Source organism: Calonectris borealis, chromosome 9 (genome assembly GCF_964195595.1).
Source record: "Calonectris borealis chromosome 9, bCalBor7.hap1.2, whole genome shotgun sequence".
Classification (NCBI taxonomy): domain Eukaryota; kingdom Metazoa; phylum Chordata; class Aves; order Procellariiformes; family Procellariidae; genus Calonectris; species Calonectris borealis.
This window is the reverse complement of record NC_134320.1, coordinates 11,166,393-11,186,008: the sequence shown is the minus strand read 5'-3', so window position 1 is coordinate 11,186,008 and position 19,616 is coordinate 11,166,393. Positions and strand designations below refer to the sequence as shown.

Below are 19,616 nucleotides of genomic sequence, written 5' to 3'. Positions count from 1 at the left end.
ATATAAGGTAAAATTCTTCACTGGCTTTTATGCTAGGTAGACAGGCAGTGAGATTACATGAAGCATAAAGCACAGTTGTTTTTTTGGTAAAGGGATGTTATCTTTGCTTGGCTTGTCTTTTATTATATTTCTTTGAAGAGATAATCTGTGTTTTGCTGATTATAGGTCATTATTCAAAAGGAGAAATAGAGAAATCTTTACATTTTTACTGTTAAATCACAACATTTCTGGTTAATGTTTATAGTAAATTTTGGGTAACATACAACAATATTTGGTACATTTTTATGGTACCTTTTAAATCAAATTACTCAAGCCATCTGTGGAGAATTTAAGCTGTTCAAGCCAAGACTTAGCATAAACTATAAAAGCAAAAATTCAAAATGATTAGCAAGTCTAATCTACAGTTTCTTGAAAGTGTTAGTGGTCAGTGTTAGACACGTAACAAAGACAGCATGCTTTTCTGTTGAGCTTAAGATACGGTTTTGCTATTCATATTGATTGCTGGTCTGTTTACCAGTGTAAGAGAACCAAATGCTCTTATCGGTCATTCCTGCTACACATATCATATGTCAAACATTTTTATTTTGTTTTTAAAAAAATCAGGGTGATGTTGGCTTACCAGGAATCCCTGGAAATCCAGGACTGACTGGCCCAAAAGGATATAAAGGTAATGAGTTTATATAGACATGCTTTTGAAAAGGGCAATATCATTAGGATGTATATGCTCTGATAGATGGCAAGTACTCATTAGAAAAGGGAAAACAGGACGTAAGTGAAAATAATTAAAACATGAATGTCATCAGAAACAAGTCTGACTTACCTGAAGGCAAAATTTGCATTTCAGTATATTCTTTAAGTTTGTTCCTTTTAAAGTAGGTCTTACTAATTTAGAAGATAAATTTGTGTCGAATTTCATAGAGTTTAAAAATTCCATCAAACACATGTAAAAATCCACTCTTATGGATCTGTAAAATTTGGCAAATCAAATAAGAGAAAATGCAATCATTTATGGTATTATGGTATGGTATTATAGAGGTATGTAGCGTTTTTAAAATATACCAACGTGATTTTAATTTCTTTAATATCACTTATTTTCCAGTCTTTTCTAGGCTATGATTTTTGAAATCTTGGAACATCTGAAAGTGTAGTGTAACAAATCAGGCAGAATTCATACCCATGCATGCAAAATTATTCTTTTGAAAAGATGAAGTTTTGCATATTATTTTTTGCATAGGTAGAGATTACTCTGAAAAATTGATCTATAATATTTAGATTTTTAAAAGTGTTTCAAAGAAATACAAAATGGTGTCGTCCATCATATTCCAAAATTCCTTGGAGCAGGATTTCATTACTAATAAACAACAAAATTAAATCAATGCCTGGAAAAAAGCATTAAGGGGACACGAGAAATTCTTTTCTCAGTTACATTTTCTATTTCTTCAAAAATTCAAGACCTTCTCAGCCAGGGAATATATTCCCACAAAAAAAAAAAGTGAAGAACAATACTCAATATTAAGAGAACTTTTATTAAATGTATTGAAAACAAATTTACTGGAAAAGTTATCCTTAAAACTAAAGCAGGAAATAGCCAGTAAAGGTGGGGATTGCTACGGCAGGGGATTTCTAGCAACACTTGAACTTGATATTTTCCTCTTAACTCTTCACAGCAAGATCAGACAATGAAGCTGGAGACAGCATGAGTAGGTAGGAAAGGGCAGACATTTGTACACAGCGTAAGGCAAAATTGCTCGGAATTATTGATTCTGTGATAAACAGGAATTTCAGCACAGACAGAAAGAAGGTGTGCTGGCTTAAAGTCCCCAGCTAGTCCCTAAAAGGTCTTTACTGAGTAAATAGACTCATGCTGTATTGATTTTGCACATCCTCACGAACTTATGTAAGGAGTTTTCTTTGTGTTATAGAGAATTTATGCAATATCTTTCATTCTTAGTATATGCTGTCAGTATTGGGAAAGTTCCCCTAATTTCTTGTTTTGTTTTTTTTCATTATGGGAAATGTACATGAATACTGCCAGGAGTCATACTAAACACAAACTGAGTTAGTACTTCAAGACAAGCTGAGCTGGCAGATAATTTGCATGTGCCAAAGCATTTTTCATTCTGTGTTCTCTCAGTCCCTTTTATAGCTGTTAATATCTATGAGTAAATTATCTGATCTTACAAAATTGTCCAGCTTTGGCTTTGTGGATGAAAACGATACTTGTATGAAATGAAAGTCATTGTACCTCAACAGGCAAGAGAGGTGACCCAACTCCTCTGCTTGGTACACGGGGTCGAAAAGGGCCTCCCGGAGATCCAGGATTACCAGGTACCTCTGTCTGATTGAAGGAAAAATTGGACTGAAGAACTTATTTTCTCTAAGTTTTGTTAGTGGAGAGGGAGCTCCGCTTCCTGTGCATATTGAGCGGTATTTTCTATAGTTATAAATCCAGGGACTGGAGAGGCATCACAATGTGCAATATGGCTAGCATGAATGTAGGAGGTAGAATCTACTGTTATCTAGTACAGCACCGATGAACATACCAATACTTGCCAGAATAAAACGTGGCTTGGCTGTATCTTGCGAGACATTTCTGCTCTGTCAGATATCACCAGAGAGATCAGTATAATTCATTGCTAATAAATAGATGCAAGTATTTGAAGTATTTGAATAAAATTCTTTTTCTAGTCAAGAAATCCCTTACTGAACTTTTATATTTTTAAACTTATCATGAGAGGAAGAATGGGCAACTTTAAACAAATAAATGCTAGATTTTTTTTTTCTTTAAGGACTCTGTGGATTCCCAGGAGAGAAGGGTTCACCAGGTATCCAAGGGCAACCTGGAAGACCAGGATCCAAGGGTGACCCTGGATACCCAGGAATACCTGGATTTCCAGGTAATGCCAAAGTTTAAAAAATAGTGCCATGTAACAGCTCAAAAGAGAGATGGAATAGGAAAATGCAGCTGAGGAGGCACCTCTGTGGAGGAGGCTAGAGAAATCAGAGATCATATGAAGGTGTGTATTGAAAGCTATTTCAGTACCTATAGGCAGCAGCCATAGTCTGCTCAGAGTCTCAGAGAGCAGGATCCATCAATTCTTCGTACATTCCCATGCACTTTCAGGTACCTCTGATTAACGCAGTGAGTTGCATAGCATTAAAAAGAAAAAAAAAAAAAATCAACAGTTTAATAGATTTGCATATTCACAGATTTTTTTTTTTCGACTCTCAGGAGCTACAGGTCCTCAGGGCTTGCCAGGAGAACCTGGAGAAAAAGGGAAACGTGGAATTTTGGGACCTCCAGGATTGCAAGGATTAGCTGGATCCCAAGGCAGAAAAGGTAAACAGTATACAGTGCAGTTCTACTGGTAATGTAACAGCACCAGACATAAATACTCTTTTAGTAGTGAAAATGGAAAAGGCCTAAGCATGAGCATGATTTTGATTCTGTATTCTCTTAAACTACTAGAAGAATTAAGGCAGTTCCCATCACCTTTGAAAAGTAACATAAATGCTACCTCAGAAAATTGGGCTACAATCTAAAACGAGTAAGGAAATAGGTAGAACCAGATTCTGGCTCAGCTGATGTAACCGATAGGAGAAGTTAAGGAAAGAAAAAGGAGTTTGCAGTAATTCAGATATTTCACTTTCACTTCAATTATGCTGTGTTCTACCTTTTCACCATGGAGTGCCACTGTTACTCTACAAAACCAGCAGACTGCTATGGACAGTTTTGTCTTACAAATTTGTTTTAACAAATTATGATAAGGTTTTTGTTGTTGGTTTTATTGTTTTGTTTTCTCCAAAACCTGATTTTTGGTGGATTTAACATAGAAGTGTTTCCTACAAATCCTAAATTACATTTCTCATAATGATTGTTATGTTTAGATTGAACAGCAGTTCATCTATACAGTTGTTTTTGCTGGAGAACATTATTAACTTTTACTATACTCAGAATGATACATTGAAATTATAAGTTACATTAATACTTCATAAAGAAAGGTAATCAACTATGTACTTTGTATCCTGTCTCTGTTATAGTGTCCTTCATAACCACTTCCTGGACAGGAAGAATAATATTAGTGACCCATATGCAGAAATCACTGTGAAGTAACACTTGGGGCTACGATAAATGGTTTGAGAGGACAATAGATTCACTTTTTCAAATTCAGCCTAAGGAAAAATTGAAAAGGTTTCTTATAAACTACTGAAAATTTAAATTAAAAATGGAAATCATTTATGATTGCTTGCAGTAAATAAGTGGTGCTGATTTAAACTGTCATGACAGATTCCTTGCTGGTGCATAATCTGCAAGAGAACATTTCATTGTTGCAAACAATATTTGCTGTAACAAAGGCAGAGATCTGCAGTGACAGGGATGTCTAAATTGAGAGGAGTCAAAAAAAAAAAAAGAGCATTCTTCTGCTGAAAACTTCTTAGTAGCAGATGGCCTCTTTCCTTCTTGTCATAAGTGGTAAGACACTTTTCTATATTGTGCAGAAGTTATCCCAAGTCCTGCACTGGAAACGTAACAAATTAACACACGTGCTGCAGAGGGAAAAGTTCAGTTCCAAATGGCAATTCATTAGAGACCAAGTTGCCTGCTAAGCCTTAGGATTCTGTATATTGCCAGCATAGTTGAAAAGAAGGTTAACACCTTTGAAATTATACCCATGAAAACTGAATGGAGTTTCAACTGGACAATATAGATCTTAACGGTATTTTCAATAAATATTGTTGCTAGCATTAGAAGTGAAATGGTTAACTGGCTGTTCATAGTTAAGTACACAGCCTTGTTAGTCTAATTGCTTCTCATTTACATTAAATGTCTTGTGCCTGAAGAACTTTTAGATTAAAAAAAAAATTAGTTAAACAGCATCTACCAAAACATAATCACATTTTCTTTATTAGAGAGATAGTTTTACTAGTTAAGGGCTTAGTCTGGCAAGCCTTACTTGTGTGAGTAATGCTTGATGAAGCAAGTAATACTAACATCAGCAGAATTACTTGTGTGAGTAGAAGCTGAATTGGGCTGTAAAACACAGAAACAGTGGTTCATACATAGGTCAGCCAATTCAGCTGTACCTAGAAATATGGGACTATAGCAATCCAAAAATCTAGAATTACAAGTGCTGATATTATAATGGATTGTTGGCAAATGTGTCAGAAATTCCCTGGAAAGCAAGTAAACCAAGCCATCAATCTTGACTGAGTGAGCTAAAGATCAAAAAAGTTTTAAATGGTGACCTGGGTGCCAAAAATAGTTAGGAGTTCATAATCATTTTAAAATACCACTGTTAAAAATTCCCCAAATTGGCATGCAACTCTTACATAAATTTGAAAATGGGAACATGCCCAAAGCACAAGCAGGCTACAGAAAGCAGGACTGAAATTTAGAATGTCATGAAAAGTTGAAGAGCGGTTAATTAAGGGCATAGAAGATATTACAGATTGGATTACTAGTATCCCATATTATAAAGGGGATTACATAGAGAGTGTATCATCAATGTCTTGCAGGTTTTCAAACAATCTTCTGGATTTAAAATTTTTCCAGACCGGTGTTTGCTACAGCTGGATTTTTTCTTTCCTTTCCTTTCATTCCTTTGTTAAATTTTAACCAAAATAATTCAACTGTTTCTGAGAACAAAGCTGTGGGATTATTATTTTTGGTGTGTCTGTTAGAGAACTCTAGTGCCCTTTTTATTTTTCCTTTCTCAGATGACCCATCTTTGAACTAGGGACCTTTAAATTTGGCAGATGAAGCAGTTGATGAAGGGCATTTGTGTTGCTGTTCCAATAGCAATTTGTCCCTGCCAAATTCAACCAGCTTATAAACTTTTAAAAAAAAATATCCATTCATATGTGTTTAAGTAGAGCAATAAAGTCTCCCATGATTCATGCTCTGGATATACAGCAGATTTGCATGCTGCAGGACATGCTGGGATCAAGCACAGGAACTGAAACAGAGAACCTACATCTTCTATGCCAGGAAGTAGCTAGACAGGGAAAAGGAGACAGACAGAAAGATAATTCAGACTTGTGGAAAAAACCACTGCAACTGGACTGGGAATCCTACATGGCAGGCAGAGGAACTGGTGGGGAAGGAAATGAGGCAGAGATAAGCAGCAAAGGTAGAAAGAGACAGGAATAGGCACTGACAGTATTGTTCAACCTCTTGATGATCAGTGTCCACTCTGATCTGTCCCCCTCTGGAGCAAGAAGCATCCCAAGTCTATTCCACTGTCTGAAACCTCTTTGAAACCTGTTACAAAATGACCCATCAGTTTTGCCAAATCTGTTCCTATCACCAGGTGATAGGCTGCCATCTGCATTTAATAAGTGTATGTCTTCACATTGATTCTTCATCTATACAACTTAGGAAACTATGAAGTGCTAATGACGTGGAGATATTTTTACCCTCCACTGCAAACAACAAACACAATCTCAGATTAGTTCAACTTTAAAAAAAATGGATAAAAAAATGTCATCTATGTTTTTACTTGTTGTGTTTTAGTGATTTTCAAAAAAGCACAGATTGTATCTGACTACCATGAACCTGTGACCTGGTCATCTAGTGAACATCACTAGTGACAACGCTGCTCTACACTATCACATGTCAACATAGGTCTCAATTACAAAGATTTTGTGCTGTTCAATTTAAAGATTTGTTGTAATAGTGTGATGCAAAAAGCATAGGTTTCTGTGTGAAATCTGCAGGACCAGGGAAAAGAAGCCAGGTGAAAATTTAGCTTCTTTCTAGTGCAGCTAGATTAAATTGCACTTATATTTGGAACAGAAGCTGTAAAGAAGTTCCAGCTTTACTGTTATTTTAGGTAGTGTCTGCATCCCAGTCACCTGGTCATGTAGTGATAACACAGCTAACTTTGGACTAATTAAGCGGTAGTAGTCTAGCCACAGAGACGAGGTTCACTATAGAGTAAATTAGCCCATACTGAGCTTCCTGCTGCTAGCTGCAGTATAGAAATACCTAAAGGTATTTTTTAAAGGTATGTTTTCTGATTGCTTTGATGTGAAACTGTATTATGATTGCTATTTTCAGATTTTTCACATTTTCCTTTCCAAAAAGACTGCATTCAGGTGCAATGTGATGTCGTCTTCAGTTGCCAATAAGAATCAAATTCAGCAAATACCCTGTCTTGATCCAGAATGTGTTTTCAGAAAAAAAATGGCATAATTTTCAGTTGTGACTATAAAGGATTATTGTGGCACCCAATCATGCCTGTAATACCTCTCAGGTCTTCCTGGACTGCCCGGACTAGATGGCTTGGATGGACTAAAAGGTCAAAAAGGTTCTGCAGGAGCTCCAGGTAAAGAAGGGAAATAGCTATGTGGAACAGAAAATCTTCTCTTAAATGACCAAATGTGCAAGGAATGATGCATGTTATTTTGATATTTGCCTTGCCCAGAAGATATCATTAAGGCTCAGACTAAACTTTCAAACAGAATCTAAAGTATGCCTAATGACACACCTGCAGTTATTGGTGGGGAAAACTTTAAAACTTCCATTACTCATATAGTTTTGTTGGAACCTTTCAAGGCTGTTTATAAAATGAAAATGTTCAGTGCATATGTTTCAAAGTAGAGCCAAGTCTCCAGGTTTTTTATATGTAAAAGATAGAACTAACAAATTAAAAGGAGACTTATGAAATCCCAGCCCCATTAAAGTCCATGGGAGTTGTGCCACAAAGAGGAACCTGGATTTCACTCACACTGATCTATTTGCAACTTTCAAAAGGTGCTTTTGAAGCAGTATTAAAAAAACAGTGCTCACCCATCTATCTAGAGATTACAAATTTATGCTGATAGAAAATTAAATTTAGGACCATGCAATCAGTTTACATTACAAGTAACAGACAATAATGACACCATATAAAATAACCCCTGAAGAGGAGCATTAAAGCAAAGAGATTACTTTCTTTGAAAGAGATGAATTAGGGCCAGATTCAACAAAACTCTATCCAGCTTCTAAGAGAGAACCAGAAAAATAGCACTAGGCAACCCTTGCAAGGAGGAACATCTGCAGCTGGTATTTCTATTCTGCACATCTGTATTTGTACTCACTGTAAGCTTTATGTACATAATTGTTTTCCTATAAAGGTCAAAGTGAAACAGGGCCCCCAGGATACTCAGGAGAACTTGGACCAAAAGGAGACAGAGGTGAACCTGGATGGCCTGGTATTTCTATTCCAGGCCCCCCTGGAGAAAGGGGATTCCCAGGATTCCCAGGTAAGAAAGACTTTTCTCCTTAGTGGTGCCCTGCAGAGTTGAAATGAAGCTCATACAGGCTCTTCCCCTGGTTAGTATGAACATTAATACATACCCAGAAAATTCCCTCCCTAAAAACATTTCTGTTGCAATAACATGCTGATGCTTCCTGAATAGATACAGAGACCCCAGTATTTCTTGTTTATTATGTTATGGGAGAGGAAAGAATGAGAATAGAAAATGATGGACTTGGACAGACTCTGGGAACTGCTAGGTGGAGTTGCCTCTTGGGAAGAAAAAGAGTGCAGGAGATCTGGTAGTCACAGAAATATAGTAAATCTATCAACTCTTCTGATGTAAATGCAAGATGGAACTGTATCACAAGATCGCTATGATTATTTAAGAGCCTTGGTGATACAGGAGTTGCATAGAAATAGGAAAAAGCAAGTGTTTGAGGAAAGGCCACTAAGAAGGTTAAGAGATTGGAGCATCTGTCATATGAGGAGAGGCTGAGGGAGTGGGAATTGCTTAGCCTCCAGAAGAGAAGACTCAGGGGATTTTATCAATGTGTGTAAGTACCTGATGGGAAGGACATAGAGACAGATTCTTCATAGTGGTATCCAGTGACAGGACAAGAGGCAATGGGCACAAACTGACATACAGGAAATACTTAAATATAAGGAAAAGTTTTGTTTTTCCTGTGAGGGTAACTGAATACGGGAACAGGTTGCCCAGAGAAATTATGAAGTGCCCGTCCTTGGAGATACTCAAAACCCAGCTGGACAGAGTCCTAGGCAATCTGCTCTAGCTGACCCTGCTTTGAAGAGAGAGTTGGACTAGAAAGTCTCCAGAGGCCCATTCAAGCGTCAGCAGTTCTGTGATTAGAAGGGACATTAGCTTTACTCTACCAAACCTTGCCACAGTGTCACATAACACACAGAAGAAAAATAGCGGAGGTGAATTCTGGTGAGATGAATTATTCTAAGATGAAGATGCAGTCATTTTTCTCAATTAGGTTACTAGTTCGTGAACTGGAGGAGTCAAGAGAATGGTGGTGAGGAAAAAAGAGAAAAAGTTTCATTCTAAAATGTATTAACACTGCTTGATATAGGATGGGCAAGGCCTCCCATGGTATACTGTGTCCAGCTTTGACAAATTAGGGAGAACTCACTAGAGAGTAAATGGAAGGATGGGGTCAAAAACAAGACTGAAGAAACTAGATTTAGGTTTTTGTAGAAAAGAGAAGGCAACAGAGTGCACCACACATGCTAACAAGCTGCAACTATACAAAAGTGTTACGCAGAGGATGGTAACCTGTAACTCTTCCTGCCTGTCACATGTAAGGGCACTAATGTCTTATTTTGCAAAAATCCAGATTACAAATTAGGAAAAAAATACATTTAAGGCTAGTCAATTCATCTTGTTCACTGAGGTTTTTGGAAACGGCTGAACTCACTTTTGCTAGGAACAATCTGTGAATACTTACCCTGTCCCAGGCAGAATGATTTCATAATCCCCACTCGTCTTACATTTTTACCATTTCTCCCATATTTAGAATTCAGGAGAGGGCAACTATTTGTGGCAATATGCCAATATGTGATGATGCATTCTTCAGTTTAAGTAGATTTTATGGAAAGAATTAAAAAGTTTAAAAAGATAACAAATATTTTCACTTCTACTGGTATGTTCAGTATACAAGTGAGAGCATACCTGACCACCATGACTTCACATGTCAGAATTCTTTTAGTTAGTAACTTACTTCTGTAATCTAAAACAACCTCAGATTTTTTTTTCTTTTTTTTTTGTGAAATGTGATCCCTTAGGTAGAAGAGGACCTGTTGGATCCACTGGACCTATGGGAAGATCTCCTGATAGTGCTTCTCCTGGTCCTCCAGGTGATCAAGGACCACCTGGTTTAGATGGCATCAGAGGTATTAAAACAAAAAATACCAAATTTGATCATGTAAAAAGCCCCTGAGGCTACTAGGAGTCACTGGGTTGCTATCTGTGGAACAACGTATAAAAGTGCATAGGGAACAAAGAAACCAATCAATACCTCAGTGAATACACAGAGCAGTGGACACTAGAGCAAGGATAAAATACAGATCTCCAGATTCAGTTTTCTGGCCTGTATGGTAATTCTGTACAAATCCTGCTACAACGTATCTCAATTTCCTCAGACGCAAATAGAAATAAGATTACTGGCGCCTCTTCCTAGCAAGAAGGATAAAACACATTGTCCAGAAGCCTGCTGTTATTAGTAAACCCACAAAAATCTTTCCAATCTAAATCCAGCCCTGGGAAAGCTAAAGCTGGCAACTCTTTTGTAAGCATTTATGTAGACCTCACTTCTGTTACAAGCAGGGGTTGCCAAGGGATCCAATCAATTCCTATAGATTCTGGTCCTCAAATGGAGCTCTTTCAAGTTGTTCTGAACCCTTACATTAAGTATTATCTGAACCCTTCCTTACCCAGTACGAAGACTTACTTCCTATTGGGAAATAGGGGATGGAGATTGGACGGGTAAGCAACACTATAACAAATATAGAGAAACAGCATCTCAATGCATGTAACATTAACTTGCTGCCTTTTGGTGCACAGAATCTACATAGTTTTGGGAGCTATTCCTATTATTGTCTTCCTTACAATACCTTGGACAAAGGCTAATGCTAATATTTCCAAAAACACGCAAGGGCTATCCTATATCCCAGGGGAAAAAAACAAAAGCAAAAACCCCAGTGGAACATGGCTATTTTTAGATGTTTATGCTTCGTGCATATATTAAGAATAAAGTTCTTTTACCATAGGTCACCCTGGGAATCCTGGTCCTCCTGGAGAGACTATCTTTGTGCGAGGAGATCCAGGTGATATCGGTATTCGAGGGGCACCAGGTAATCCTGGACATCGAGGGCAACAAGGAGCCAGGGGTCTTCCAGGGAACCAAGGAAGAAGAGGCCCAAAGGGTATGATCTGAGATGTTTTTAACTAGCGAATGCACTTACGCCTAGCCCTATGCAACTGAGCCTTGTGCACAGGGGATTGCCGTTGAAGACTGAGCCAGACAGAAGGGGTAGACCAGACATTTCATAGCTCTGCACTGTTACCTACAGATAAGATAGGGCTGGGGCAGAAGGTCAGTAGAGCCAGATTCACATGCACTGCTTCCAACAACCTGTTGGAAGACTCCCCTACCAACCTGAGAATGAGACAGTAAAACTTTTGAGTCTGCCAGATAAAGCAAACCTTGACGTCTCTGCAGGGGTCTTGAGAAACTATGGAAGATGTGGATGTGTTTGAACTAACACAGAGTCTCACATCTGCACCATATTGATAGCTTTGGGCTTTCAACAGATTCTTTAGCTTGAAAATAGGGATCTAGATACCCTGCCTCTTCCACACACTGTAGAGAAGTCCTGTCTACACCAATCTCTTCCAATCTCTACAAAAAGAGAAATAATAAATTTTAATTCAGTTCAAGACCAGGGAGAGAAGAGGAAAATGTGCATTTCTGTCTAGGAGACAACAGAGTTGAGCTGTCCCAAGCATTTTTTGTTACTCAAGCAGCCAGGCTTCATCTTATTTATGTGTTCACCTTCTCAGAATGCAACACATGTAACGGCACAACTGTTTTCTTTCCAGGTCCCATGGGAATCCATGGCCCACGGGGTCCACCTGGTGCTATAGGACGACCAGGACACCAAGGTTTTCAAGGAAAACCTGGTCCCAGAGGTCCCACAGGTACTTATGAACCTGTTGCTCATTGTCACTCAGTTGTAACCATGATCTTTCTATTCATATATAATCTTACTAACATTTACTTTCATACAGACAATTTAAACAATCTCAGAAAAAAAACAATTTAATTGATTTCTCATTTGAGTTGTGTAAAAATTTCTCAACTATGTATTTTTTTCTAATGTCACCTCATGTAAGTGATATCAGTTCTCATTCCATTCTTCACTCTAATTTACATGCCTGAAACTTGTTTCCACCTGCACTACAATGGCTGCAATCTGCTTTCCGTTTTTCAAATCCTTCAGGTTTCATAGGTAAGTTCATGACTATTGATTATTGTTCTTTTCACGTGGGCTTCCTTCTGTATAGCTACATTCCACTCTTATTAGAAGGTATTCTTGGCTTGGCTGCTAAGAATAGTAGATACTGCTACAACAACATAGTTCTAACAGATTTTTTAGATAAATAGCTAGCACTTCCAACCAGACCAATATCATGATAATGCTACAGTGAGAAGTCTCATGCTATGATGTCAATTAGACTTGTAAAACACACTTGTTTCAAATCCTCATTTTCGTTTTTTGTTGTCACACAAGATGTTTCTAACCAAAAACTTAGCAAAAGCTTGAATCCTAATACTGGATTACTACAAACACTGAACTCTTAATCTGACTAAATTGATCAGATTCTGATTTTGTTCCAAAATGCAAATAGCCAATAGCTCCCAGTAACTTTTGATAGATAAAATGTGGCCATTCCTTATTTTTTGTTACTATAATTATGTTAAATAGATATTGTGGGTTAGCTTCTTTGGCCTGCTTATTGATGGTTTTGCAGCCACAGAATAGGCAAAGTACTGTAAATCTTCACATGTGCTAAGGTGTTTGTGCTGAAGTTGGGTAGACTTTAGGCTTTAACTCAAATCAGTTTGGGGCACATTAAGACAGAAACTGTACACCAAATATCAGCTAGCATATACTTGCTAACACACGCTTGCCATGCTGTTAAACGCTGTGCTAAAAGACTAAGAGTAAAATTAAAATCAGTGAGACTCAATAATTCAAGATTTTAAAATACTTAAAGTGTACACTTGAATACCAAAACCAGCTAACAGTTATGTTGATTTTTCACATGGGAGCTATTAACCAATCTTCTGTCTGATTTACTTTCCTATTACACATTCCAGGTGACCCTGGTGAACCAGGAAAAATAGATGATTCATGCCCTACAATCCCAGGGCCTCCTGGGGAAGCAGGGCAAAGAGGAGATGATGGCTCTGTAGGATTACCAGGGCCAATAGGCCACCCTGGACCCCAAGGTAAGCTTGTGTTTTGAAAGCTTGGATGTCTATTTTAGCCATTTAGACAACAAATTGAGAAGGGTCAGAGTGTCAGTGATACTCCTCTGTGTTTTACCCTGACTCTTCCCCATAAACACTTATTAACAGTCTCCAGAAACATGTAGTGGGCTCGTTAATGCTGATGGATCAATACAGCTGAACCAGGCTGCTTGAGCCTGCCTGCACTGCATTCCCTTTTCCTAGGCCAGGAAGGGCAAAAGCATCAGCCACTGTTGAGAAAAGAGTTCTTCAAATGGTATTTTTCCTTTTTACCAACAAATGAAAAAGCAATGCCTCAAACCACTCCTATGGTTTATACAGGTTATATTTGGGGGATGTTAAAAATATACCTGCTTTAAAATATAGCAATAATGAATCACAAAGCTCTGCTAACCAAAGTCCTAAAAGGACACTGAAGTCAGAGGCAGCTACGATAGGACTTTTTATCTGTTAGAACTGAAAAATTTACCACAAAAGAAAACTGACCAAAGAGATCTTAAAAAGAAGTTATGAAAGACTGAAAAAGGGTGGTGCTGGTACTGGTGATTCCAACAGAGTGGCCATCTTCATAGAAATATAGCATAGCATGTCTGTGTAGTGTCTTCAGTTTAGGTTGTGTCTAAATGTGGTGTCTTCGGTTTAGATAGTGGAACCCCTCATGTGGTTTTAGGTATTTCCTACTTGGGAAACCAAAGTTTGTTGTGGTGGCTGCACTGGACATCCAATGTCTCCAGAGACAAAATCCATGATTTTCTCCCAGGAGATTCCCTGCAGTAGTCATTCCCCTCATGAAAGTGAACACAAGGCAATTTTCAGTGAACTATATATATCTTAACTGATTTGCCAAGGTGTTTCTGGGGTTGAATTGCTGTGTTTCCATTATATACATCATTAAAACAGTTTCTGTAAAACCAGATGATACAATGATACATACTCGCACTGGTTTTATGAAAGAAACACTTAGTAATGCTTTTCCTTTCATTAAGATAGCAGAATTCCAATTTTCTCCCAGCTTGGAAGGCAAACTGGAGATTTTACTGGCAAAAGCAATGCGTATTACTAAAACTTCAGTGTACTTGAGCTTTGGCAAAGTAACTATGCAGCCAACATTGAAAAGCCGTTAAATTGCTTTGACTGCTTTAGATTTTCTTAATGAATCTAGTAAAAGGTAACATGGGGAAATTTTGAATGTTGTGAGACAACCTTGAATTACTCAGTCTGCAGGTTAAATAGCAAAATTTGCAAGGAATGAAACATACACCATTAATAAGAAACAACTGTGGTGCTAGAGAAACATACTCATCTGAAAACTGTTTTTTATCAAAAGAGGAAAAACACCGCTGAGTGCAATAATACCTGACAAGTGTAACTTCGTTCAATTCAGATTATGTTTAAAGTAGCCAGTGAACAGGACCATCACTATATGTGCCCTGCATATCTTTTACTGTCATGGCCACACCTTGTTATCTGCCACTGTATAAAAATGCATGTACATATGAGAAATATAAAAAGGTGAGGCCATTAGGAGCCTAAAAATGTCTTTACTCTTCCCCACTGGATGTAGTCCAATTCTGCAGTCCCGCCCTGTTCTGTAAGTACTTTAATACATGCATTACTTCACAGGAAGTTCAGTACATGTTTAAAGACTTTGCTGAATTGGGTCCTAAAAGATGAAGGCCTGCCATCAGATGAGTTATAACTCATTACACAGTACAGTTACTGATGGCAATTCTGCAAGAGGCTTGTCATGATAGTGTTTGTTAGTGCTTTGATTTCAACTGTAAGTCACACAAGTTCTGTAGAGAGGACATAAAACTTTATCAGCAGTTGCTGTTACTAAAGTCGTGCCTCTGAGCTACTACTGTGGTCACAAGGTGAATAAGTTGTAAAGAGAATTCCCAGCAGAAAGCAGTTCTGCACCTCTCTGTCCTGAAGTGGCATTTCTTGGTGGTGTCAGTTCTGCTGACTGGCCCTTTGCATGCTGTGTATGTTTGGACAATGTATAACCTTTATGCAGCCATATGAAGGGAAAGTGCATACTTTGTATTTATCTAGGAAGAAAAGGTGAAGAAGGGTCATGTGGGCTGCCAGGTCAAGATGGCTTACCTGGGGCACCTGGACCACCAGGTGACCAAGGGAATATAGGAGAGCAAGGATACGCTGGGCCACAAGGTAAGAATGGAACATGACTTTTGCACGGAGAGATGTATGAGGTGATGTATAGACTAAGTTTTCTCTCTACTCCCCTGATTCACACATGGATACATCTGCCTCTAGCCTGAAATACCATGACACTTTCCTCCTCTCAGTTCAAGCACTGATAGTGACATTTGTGAATGATTTCATAACACATAAAAAGACCTATCGGAAGAAAATTTATCTCAGCATCCATTATTAATCAGAAAGGCAATTAACCACACATGCTTAAACACCATCTATCAACAGGTATGCACTTCTGAGTCATGGCTAATGGTGCAACTGCCTGTGAGTAATTAAAATTGTATTTTAACTGTGACTGCTGTTTAATAAATTAATGGTTTAATACATGTATGAGGAAAGGGCATCGAGTATTACTGCAGGGATTCAAATCAGTCCAGACAAGTCATCCTGGTGAGTAAGTCTGGGAAATCATTGCCCACCTCAGTGGCAATGCCCCTCAGTTCATTTCTTAATTCATACAGCACAGGACAGAGGCACAACAGAAAAGCCAACTGTCAAGCATTCAGTGGCAATCTAGTTCATTTCTCTCCCGTAAGAAGGATAACATCAGTCTACTGGTGTCTTTATTGCCCATAACAACCTGTGAAGTTGTATTATATTCAGTCAGGACCCCTTACTGAACACTTAAATACAGTAAAAAGATAAAAGTTCACACTAGCTATGTGTTCATACAACTAAATTTCTTTTACCTTTTGTCCTATGTATAAGGTCCACCTGGCCAGACGGGTATCCCAGGACCACCAAGCCCCCATATTAGATCTGCAAGTGGATTCTTGCTCGTCCTTCACAGTCAGTCAGACAGAGAACCACTCTGTCCACAGGGGATGCCAAAATTATGGACTGGCTATAGTCTGCTGTACCTGGAAGGTCAAGAGAAAGCTCATAATCAAGATCTTGGTATGTATTGTAGTACACAATTGCTCTCCAGTTAAGGTCTAATATAGTGTGATATATACAATGAAAGATAAGTCAAATGGAGCACACTATAGAATCATCAATTACTTATCTTCTACAGACTCAAAACTACTTTACACTGATTATAATGAACTTCGTTATGCTGCCCTATTATGTGACCCATTTAAAATGGCTTTCTGCTGCTATGCAGTTGAATGAAAAAAGTATTTCTACCTCTAAGTAATTTTGAATAGAAGTTGGAGAGACGAGTGGTTTATTTCACTCATCCTGGCTAGTCACTTTGGGCTGTCTTTGAACTCACTGGAGAGATTTTCCTAGATCAGGAATCTCATTTGGCCACTCTGAAAAAACTCCCTGAAGGATCTGCTCCTTTTTACTGTAGAGACAGCTTGGGAAAAAGAGCTGGTTAAGTTAGGTGGTTACAGTCCGGTAGTATAAATAACCTTTACAAATAAAATTATGCGTCATGTACAGCAGAATTGTGTGCTTTTAAGGGTCAGAAGCAATTTGCACAGAAGAAATTTCCTAAATTCTTGTTGACTTGTTATACGAGAGGCAGAGAAGTCTCCTAGGAGGAAAGATCAAGGACCTAATAAGCTGGACAGAAAAGAAGTGTTTAAAAGAGCAATAAAAAGAGATATTTTTAGTACAGCAACGTTGTTTTGAAATGTTTTCCCTATTGTGTGTTTGGCATTCCCCAGGAGAGCCAGTTGGTAACAGAATGCCTTCTAACAGCAGTGAAAATAAGATTCAAAGAAAATAAAGTCCTTGTTTCCTGTGACCGGTGTGTTCTTTTTGCAGACATTTTCCTTACTCAGGCTACTCCAGATCCTTTATTAGTACTGGCATGGAATATTATCAGTGATAAACAAAACTGGCTTCCGTATAGAAATGTCATATATCTTTAAAGAAGGCATTAGGGTTTTGGGGCATTACAGAAATAGTACATCACAAAGTTCAAGGCAGAACATATATGCAGTGATTATTACTGTTAACTAAATAGATCATTATGAAACTGTTCTAAATTCAGTTCTGGAAGAAGAACTTCACCTCTGAAGTATGCTGAAGTATGCACTAGTCACTTCTTAATTCCCACTGATGTCTGCCTGATGAGAATTTTGCAGGATTGGCTTTGCAAAATCCCTCGATCCTTTTATTTCACTTTGAGAGTCTGTGAAAGCTTTCTGGAAGGCAACAGAACAGCTGCCGAGATTTCAGCTTAATGCACTGGTAGCAACGGCTTGTCATACTTCACAAAAATTTTCTATTTATCAGCACTGGCATTTGGTTTCTCACTGCTCCTAATGAGTTTGTAAATAGCTAATCTCTCTTTAAACCAGCCACCACCTCTTGCCTAATTTATTTTCCAGCGTTGGCACAGCTAAGAAATTTGTTATCATAACTGTTTCCCATGGTGACAAACTACATTATGTTTAAATACTGAATTGTGACACAACTAAATACTATTGGTCAAAGAAAGATACTTATTCGTAAAAAAAGCTTCTGTTTTCAATATAACTAGCCATTTTGGTAAAGAGCCTGGGAGGTTTAAGATCTGTGAATTACGTAACTTCTGTTAAGATACATAGTTTTGCGGCAACATTGGCCAGAATACTATTTTCAACTTACCTAGAAAGAAGTGGAATAATTTTCATCATTTGTTATTATTTTCAGGTCTGGCAGGATCTTGTCTTCCTGTGTTTAATACCATGCCCTTTGCTTACTGTAATATCAACCAAGTTTGTTACTATGCCAGTCGAAATGATAAGTCTTACTGGTTGTCAAGTGCTGCTCCTTTACCAATGATGCCACTCTCTGAAGAAGAAATACAACCATATATAAGCAGATGTGCTGTATGTGAGGCCCCAGCACAAGCGGTAGCAGTTCACAGCCAAGATCAGTCAATTCCTCCCTGCCCAGTGAACTGGAGGAGTCTTTGGATAGGATATTCTTTTTTGATGGTAAGAACCTGGGCACATGATCACCTATATAAGTTTCTTTCATACAGCTTTTGTGTTCTAAAGGTTCAAAGATTTTTAGCTCTGAAAAATAAACTATCCAATGTCTAGCAAACATTAAAAAGGAAAATTCACAAAAAGAAACAAGACGAGGGATAGTTCCAAATTGCAGAACCTGGCTGTAGCTATATGTACTAAAGTCATAGCCTTTAGCTACACGTTTCTTAAAATTACAAAGATTTTGCTTGCTTGTCTTTAAGCAAGATGTACAAATATGTACAAAGACACACTTTTCAGAATTGGAGGTCCAGGTTTTTTTAAAGCCATCCTCTAGTTACATTTGCAGCAGTTTAGGTAACAGCATCTTTACTTCAGTTTGATAAATACCAGAAAAACAAGTGAGCTGGCTCTAGACTTTTGAGATTAATTCATTACAGAGCAAATTAAGATTTTCTCCAACTTAAGATCACCAAAAATAGTACAGTTAAAAGCAAATAAAGTCAGGAAAAGATTAACGTAATTTACCTATTTTTCATGCACAGTTACCAAATTCTTTCATTGTTCTTTCCAGCACACAGGATCTGGTGATCAGGGTGGTGGACAGTCCCTTATGTCACCTGGAAGTTGCCTAGAAGACTTCAGATCAGCACCATTCATTGAATGCCAGGGTCAGCGGGGAACATGTCAATTTTTTGCTAATGAATATAGTTTCTGGCTAACAACCGTGATGCCTGAATTGCAGTTTGCAGCAGCCCCCCTGTCAGAAACTCTTAAAGAAGGACAAGAGCAGAGGAAAAAAATCAGTAGATGCCAGGTATGCCTGAAGCATGGCTAACAAGCCAAACAGAAATGAACAGCTAGAGTGAGACAACACGCTAAAGGTGTAAACAGTATTTAATATGAGAATATATTTGAAAGTGTCCAGCACTGTTCTTTTTGTTTGAATGGATATGCAAGACTGAAAGATGAAAGATCTGTTGAACCTCATCCACCCATGCACACACATCTACAGGTAGTAAAATCTAGTGTAAACGACTTAATTCAAAGAAATGAAACTGTGTCACATTGGAGTCCACTGCCATAATATCCAGGTAATACGCTGAGCTTGGAGGGTTGAATCAAGTCAGGAATACCAAGGAAACCATACCTGTTGTGCAAGGCAATGGATTTCCTCTTAGAAATGGCATTTACAACAGGAAGAGTATGTGCATTTATATGGCATA

The 19,616-nt window shown here is 38.1% G+C and overlaps 1 protein-coding gene and 1 long non-coding RNA gene across 2 annotated transcripts in view; one reads left to right on the top strand and one right to left on the bottom strand.

Moving 5' to 3' along the window:
- Positions 1-17,891, bottom strand: part of LOC142085828 (uncharacterized) — a 46,610-nt gene extending 28,719 nt beyond the window's left edge. The window contains exons 1-4 of the long non-coding RNA XR_012674835.1: positions 16,210-17,891; positions 3,044-3,130; positions 2,246-2,338; positions 821-965 (exon numbers count right to left, since the gene is read on the bottom strand). This is a non-coding gene — a long non-coding RNA (uncharacterized LOC142085828). The remainder of the gene's footprint in view (positions 1-820; positions 966-2,245; positions 2,339-3,043; positions 3,131-16,209) is intronic.
- The window catches only part of COL4A4 (collagen type IV alpha 4 chain), a 76,339-nt gene extending 57,054 nt beyond the window's left edge, over positions 1-19,285 (top strand). Inside the window, exons 35-49 of the mRNA XM_075158215.1 lie at positions 604-667; positions 2,254-2,328; positions 2,790-2,897; positions 3,233-3,340; positions 7,257-7,328; positions 8,119-8,247; positions 10,050-10,157; positions 11,034-11,189; positions 11,866-11,964; positions 12,267-12,275; positions 13,148-13,279; positions 15,356-15,472; positions 16,229-16,417; positions 18,110-18,396; positions 18,965-19,285. Coding sequence (XP_075014316.1) covers positions 604-667; positions 2,254-2,328; positions 2,790-2,897; positions 3,233-3,340; positions 7,257-7,328; positions 8,119-8,247; positions 10,050-10,157; positions 11,034-11,189; positions 11,866-11,964; positions 12,267-12,275; positions 13,148-13,279; positions 15,356-15,472; positions 16,229-16,417; positions 18,110-18,396; positions 18,965-19,228 — 1,917 coding nt within the window. The 3' untranslated portion in view covers positions 19,229-19,285. The remainder of the gene's footprint in view (positions 1-603; positions 668-2,253; positions 2,329-2,789; positions 2,898-3,232; positions 3,341-7,256; positions 7,329-8,118; positions 8,248-10,049; positions 10,158-11,033; positions 11,190-11,865; positions 11,965-12,266; positions 12,276-13,147; positions 13,280-15,355; positions 15,473-16,228; positions 16,418-18,109; positions 18,397-18,964) is intronic.
- The last annotated feature ends 331 nt before the right edge of the window (positions 19,286-19,616 follow it).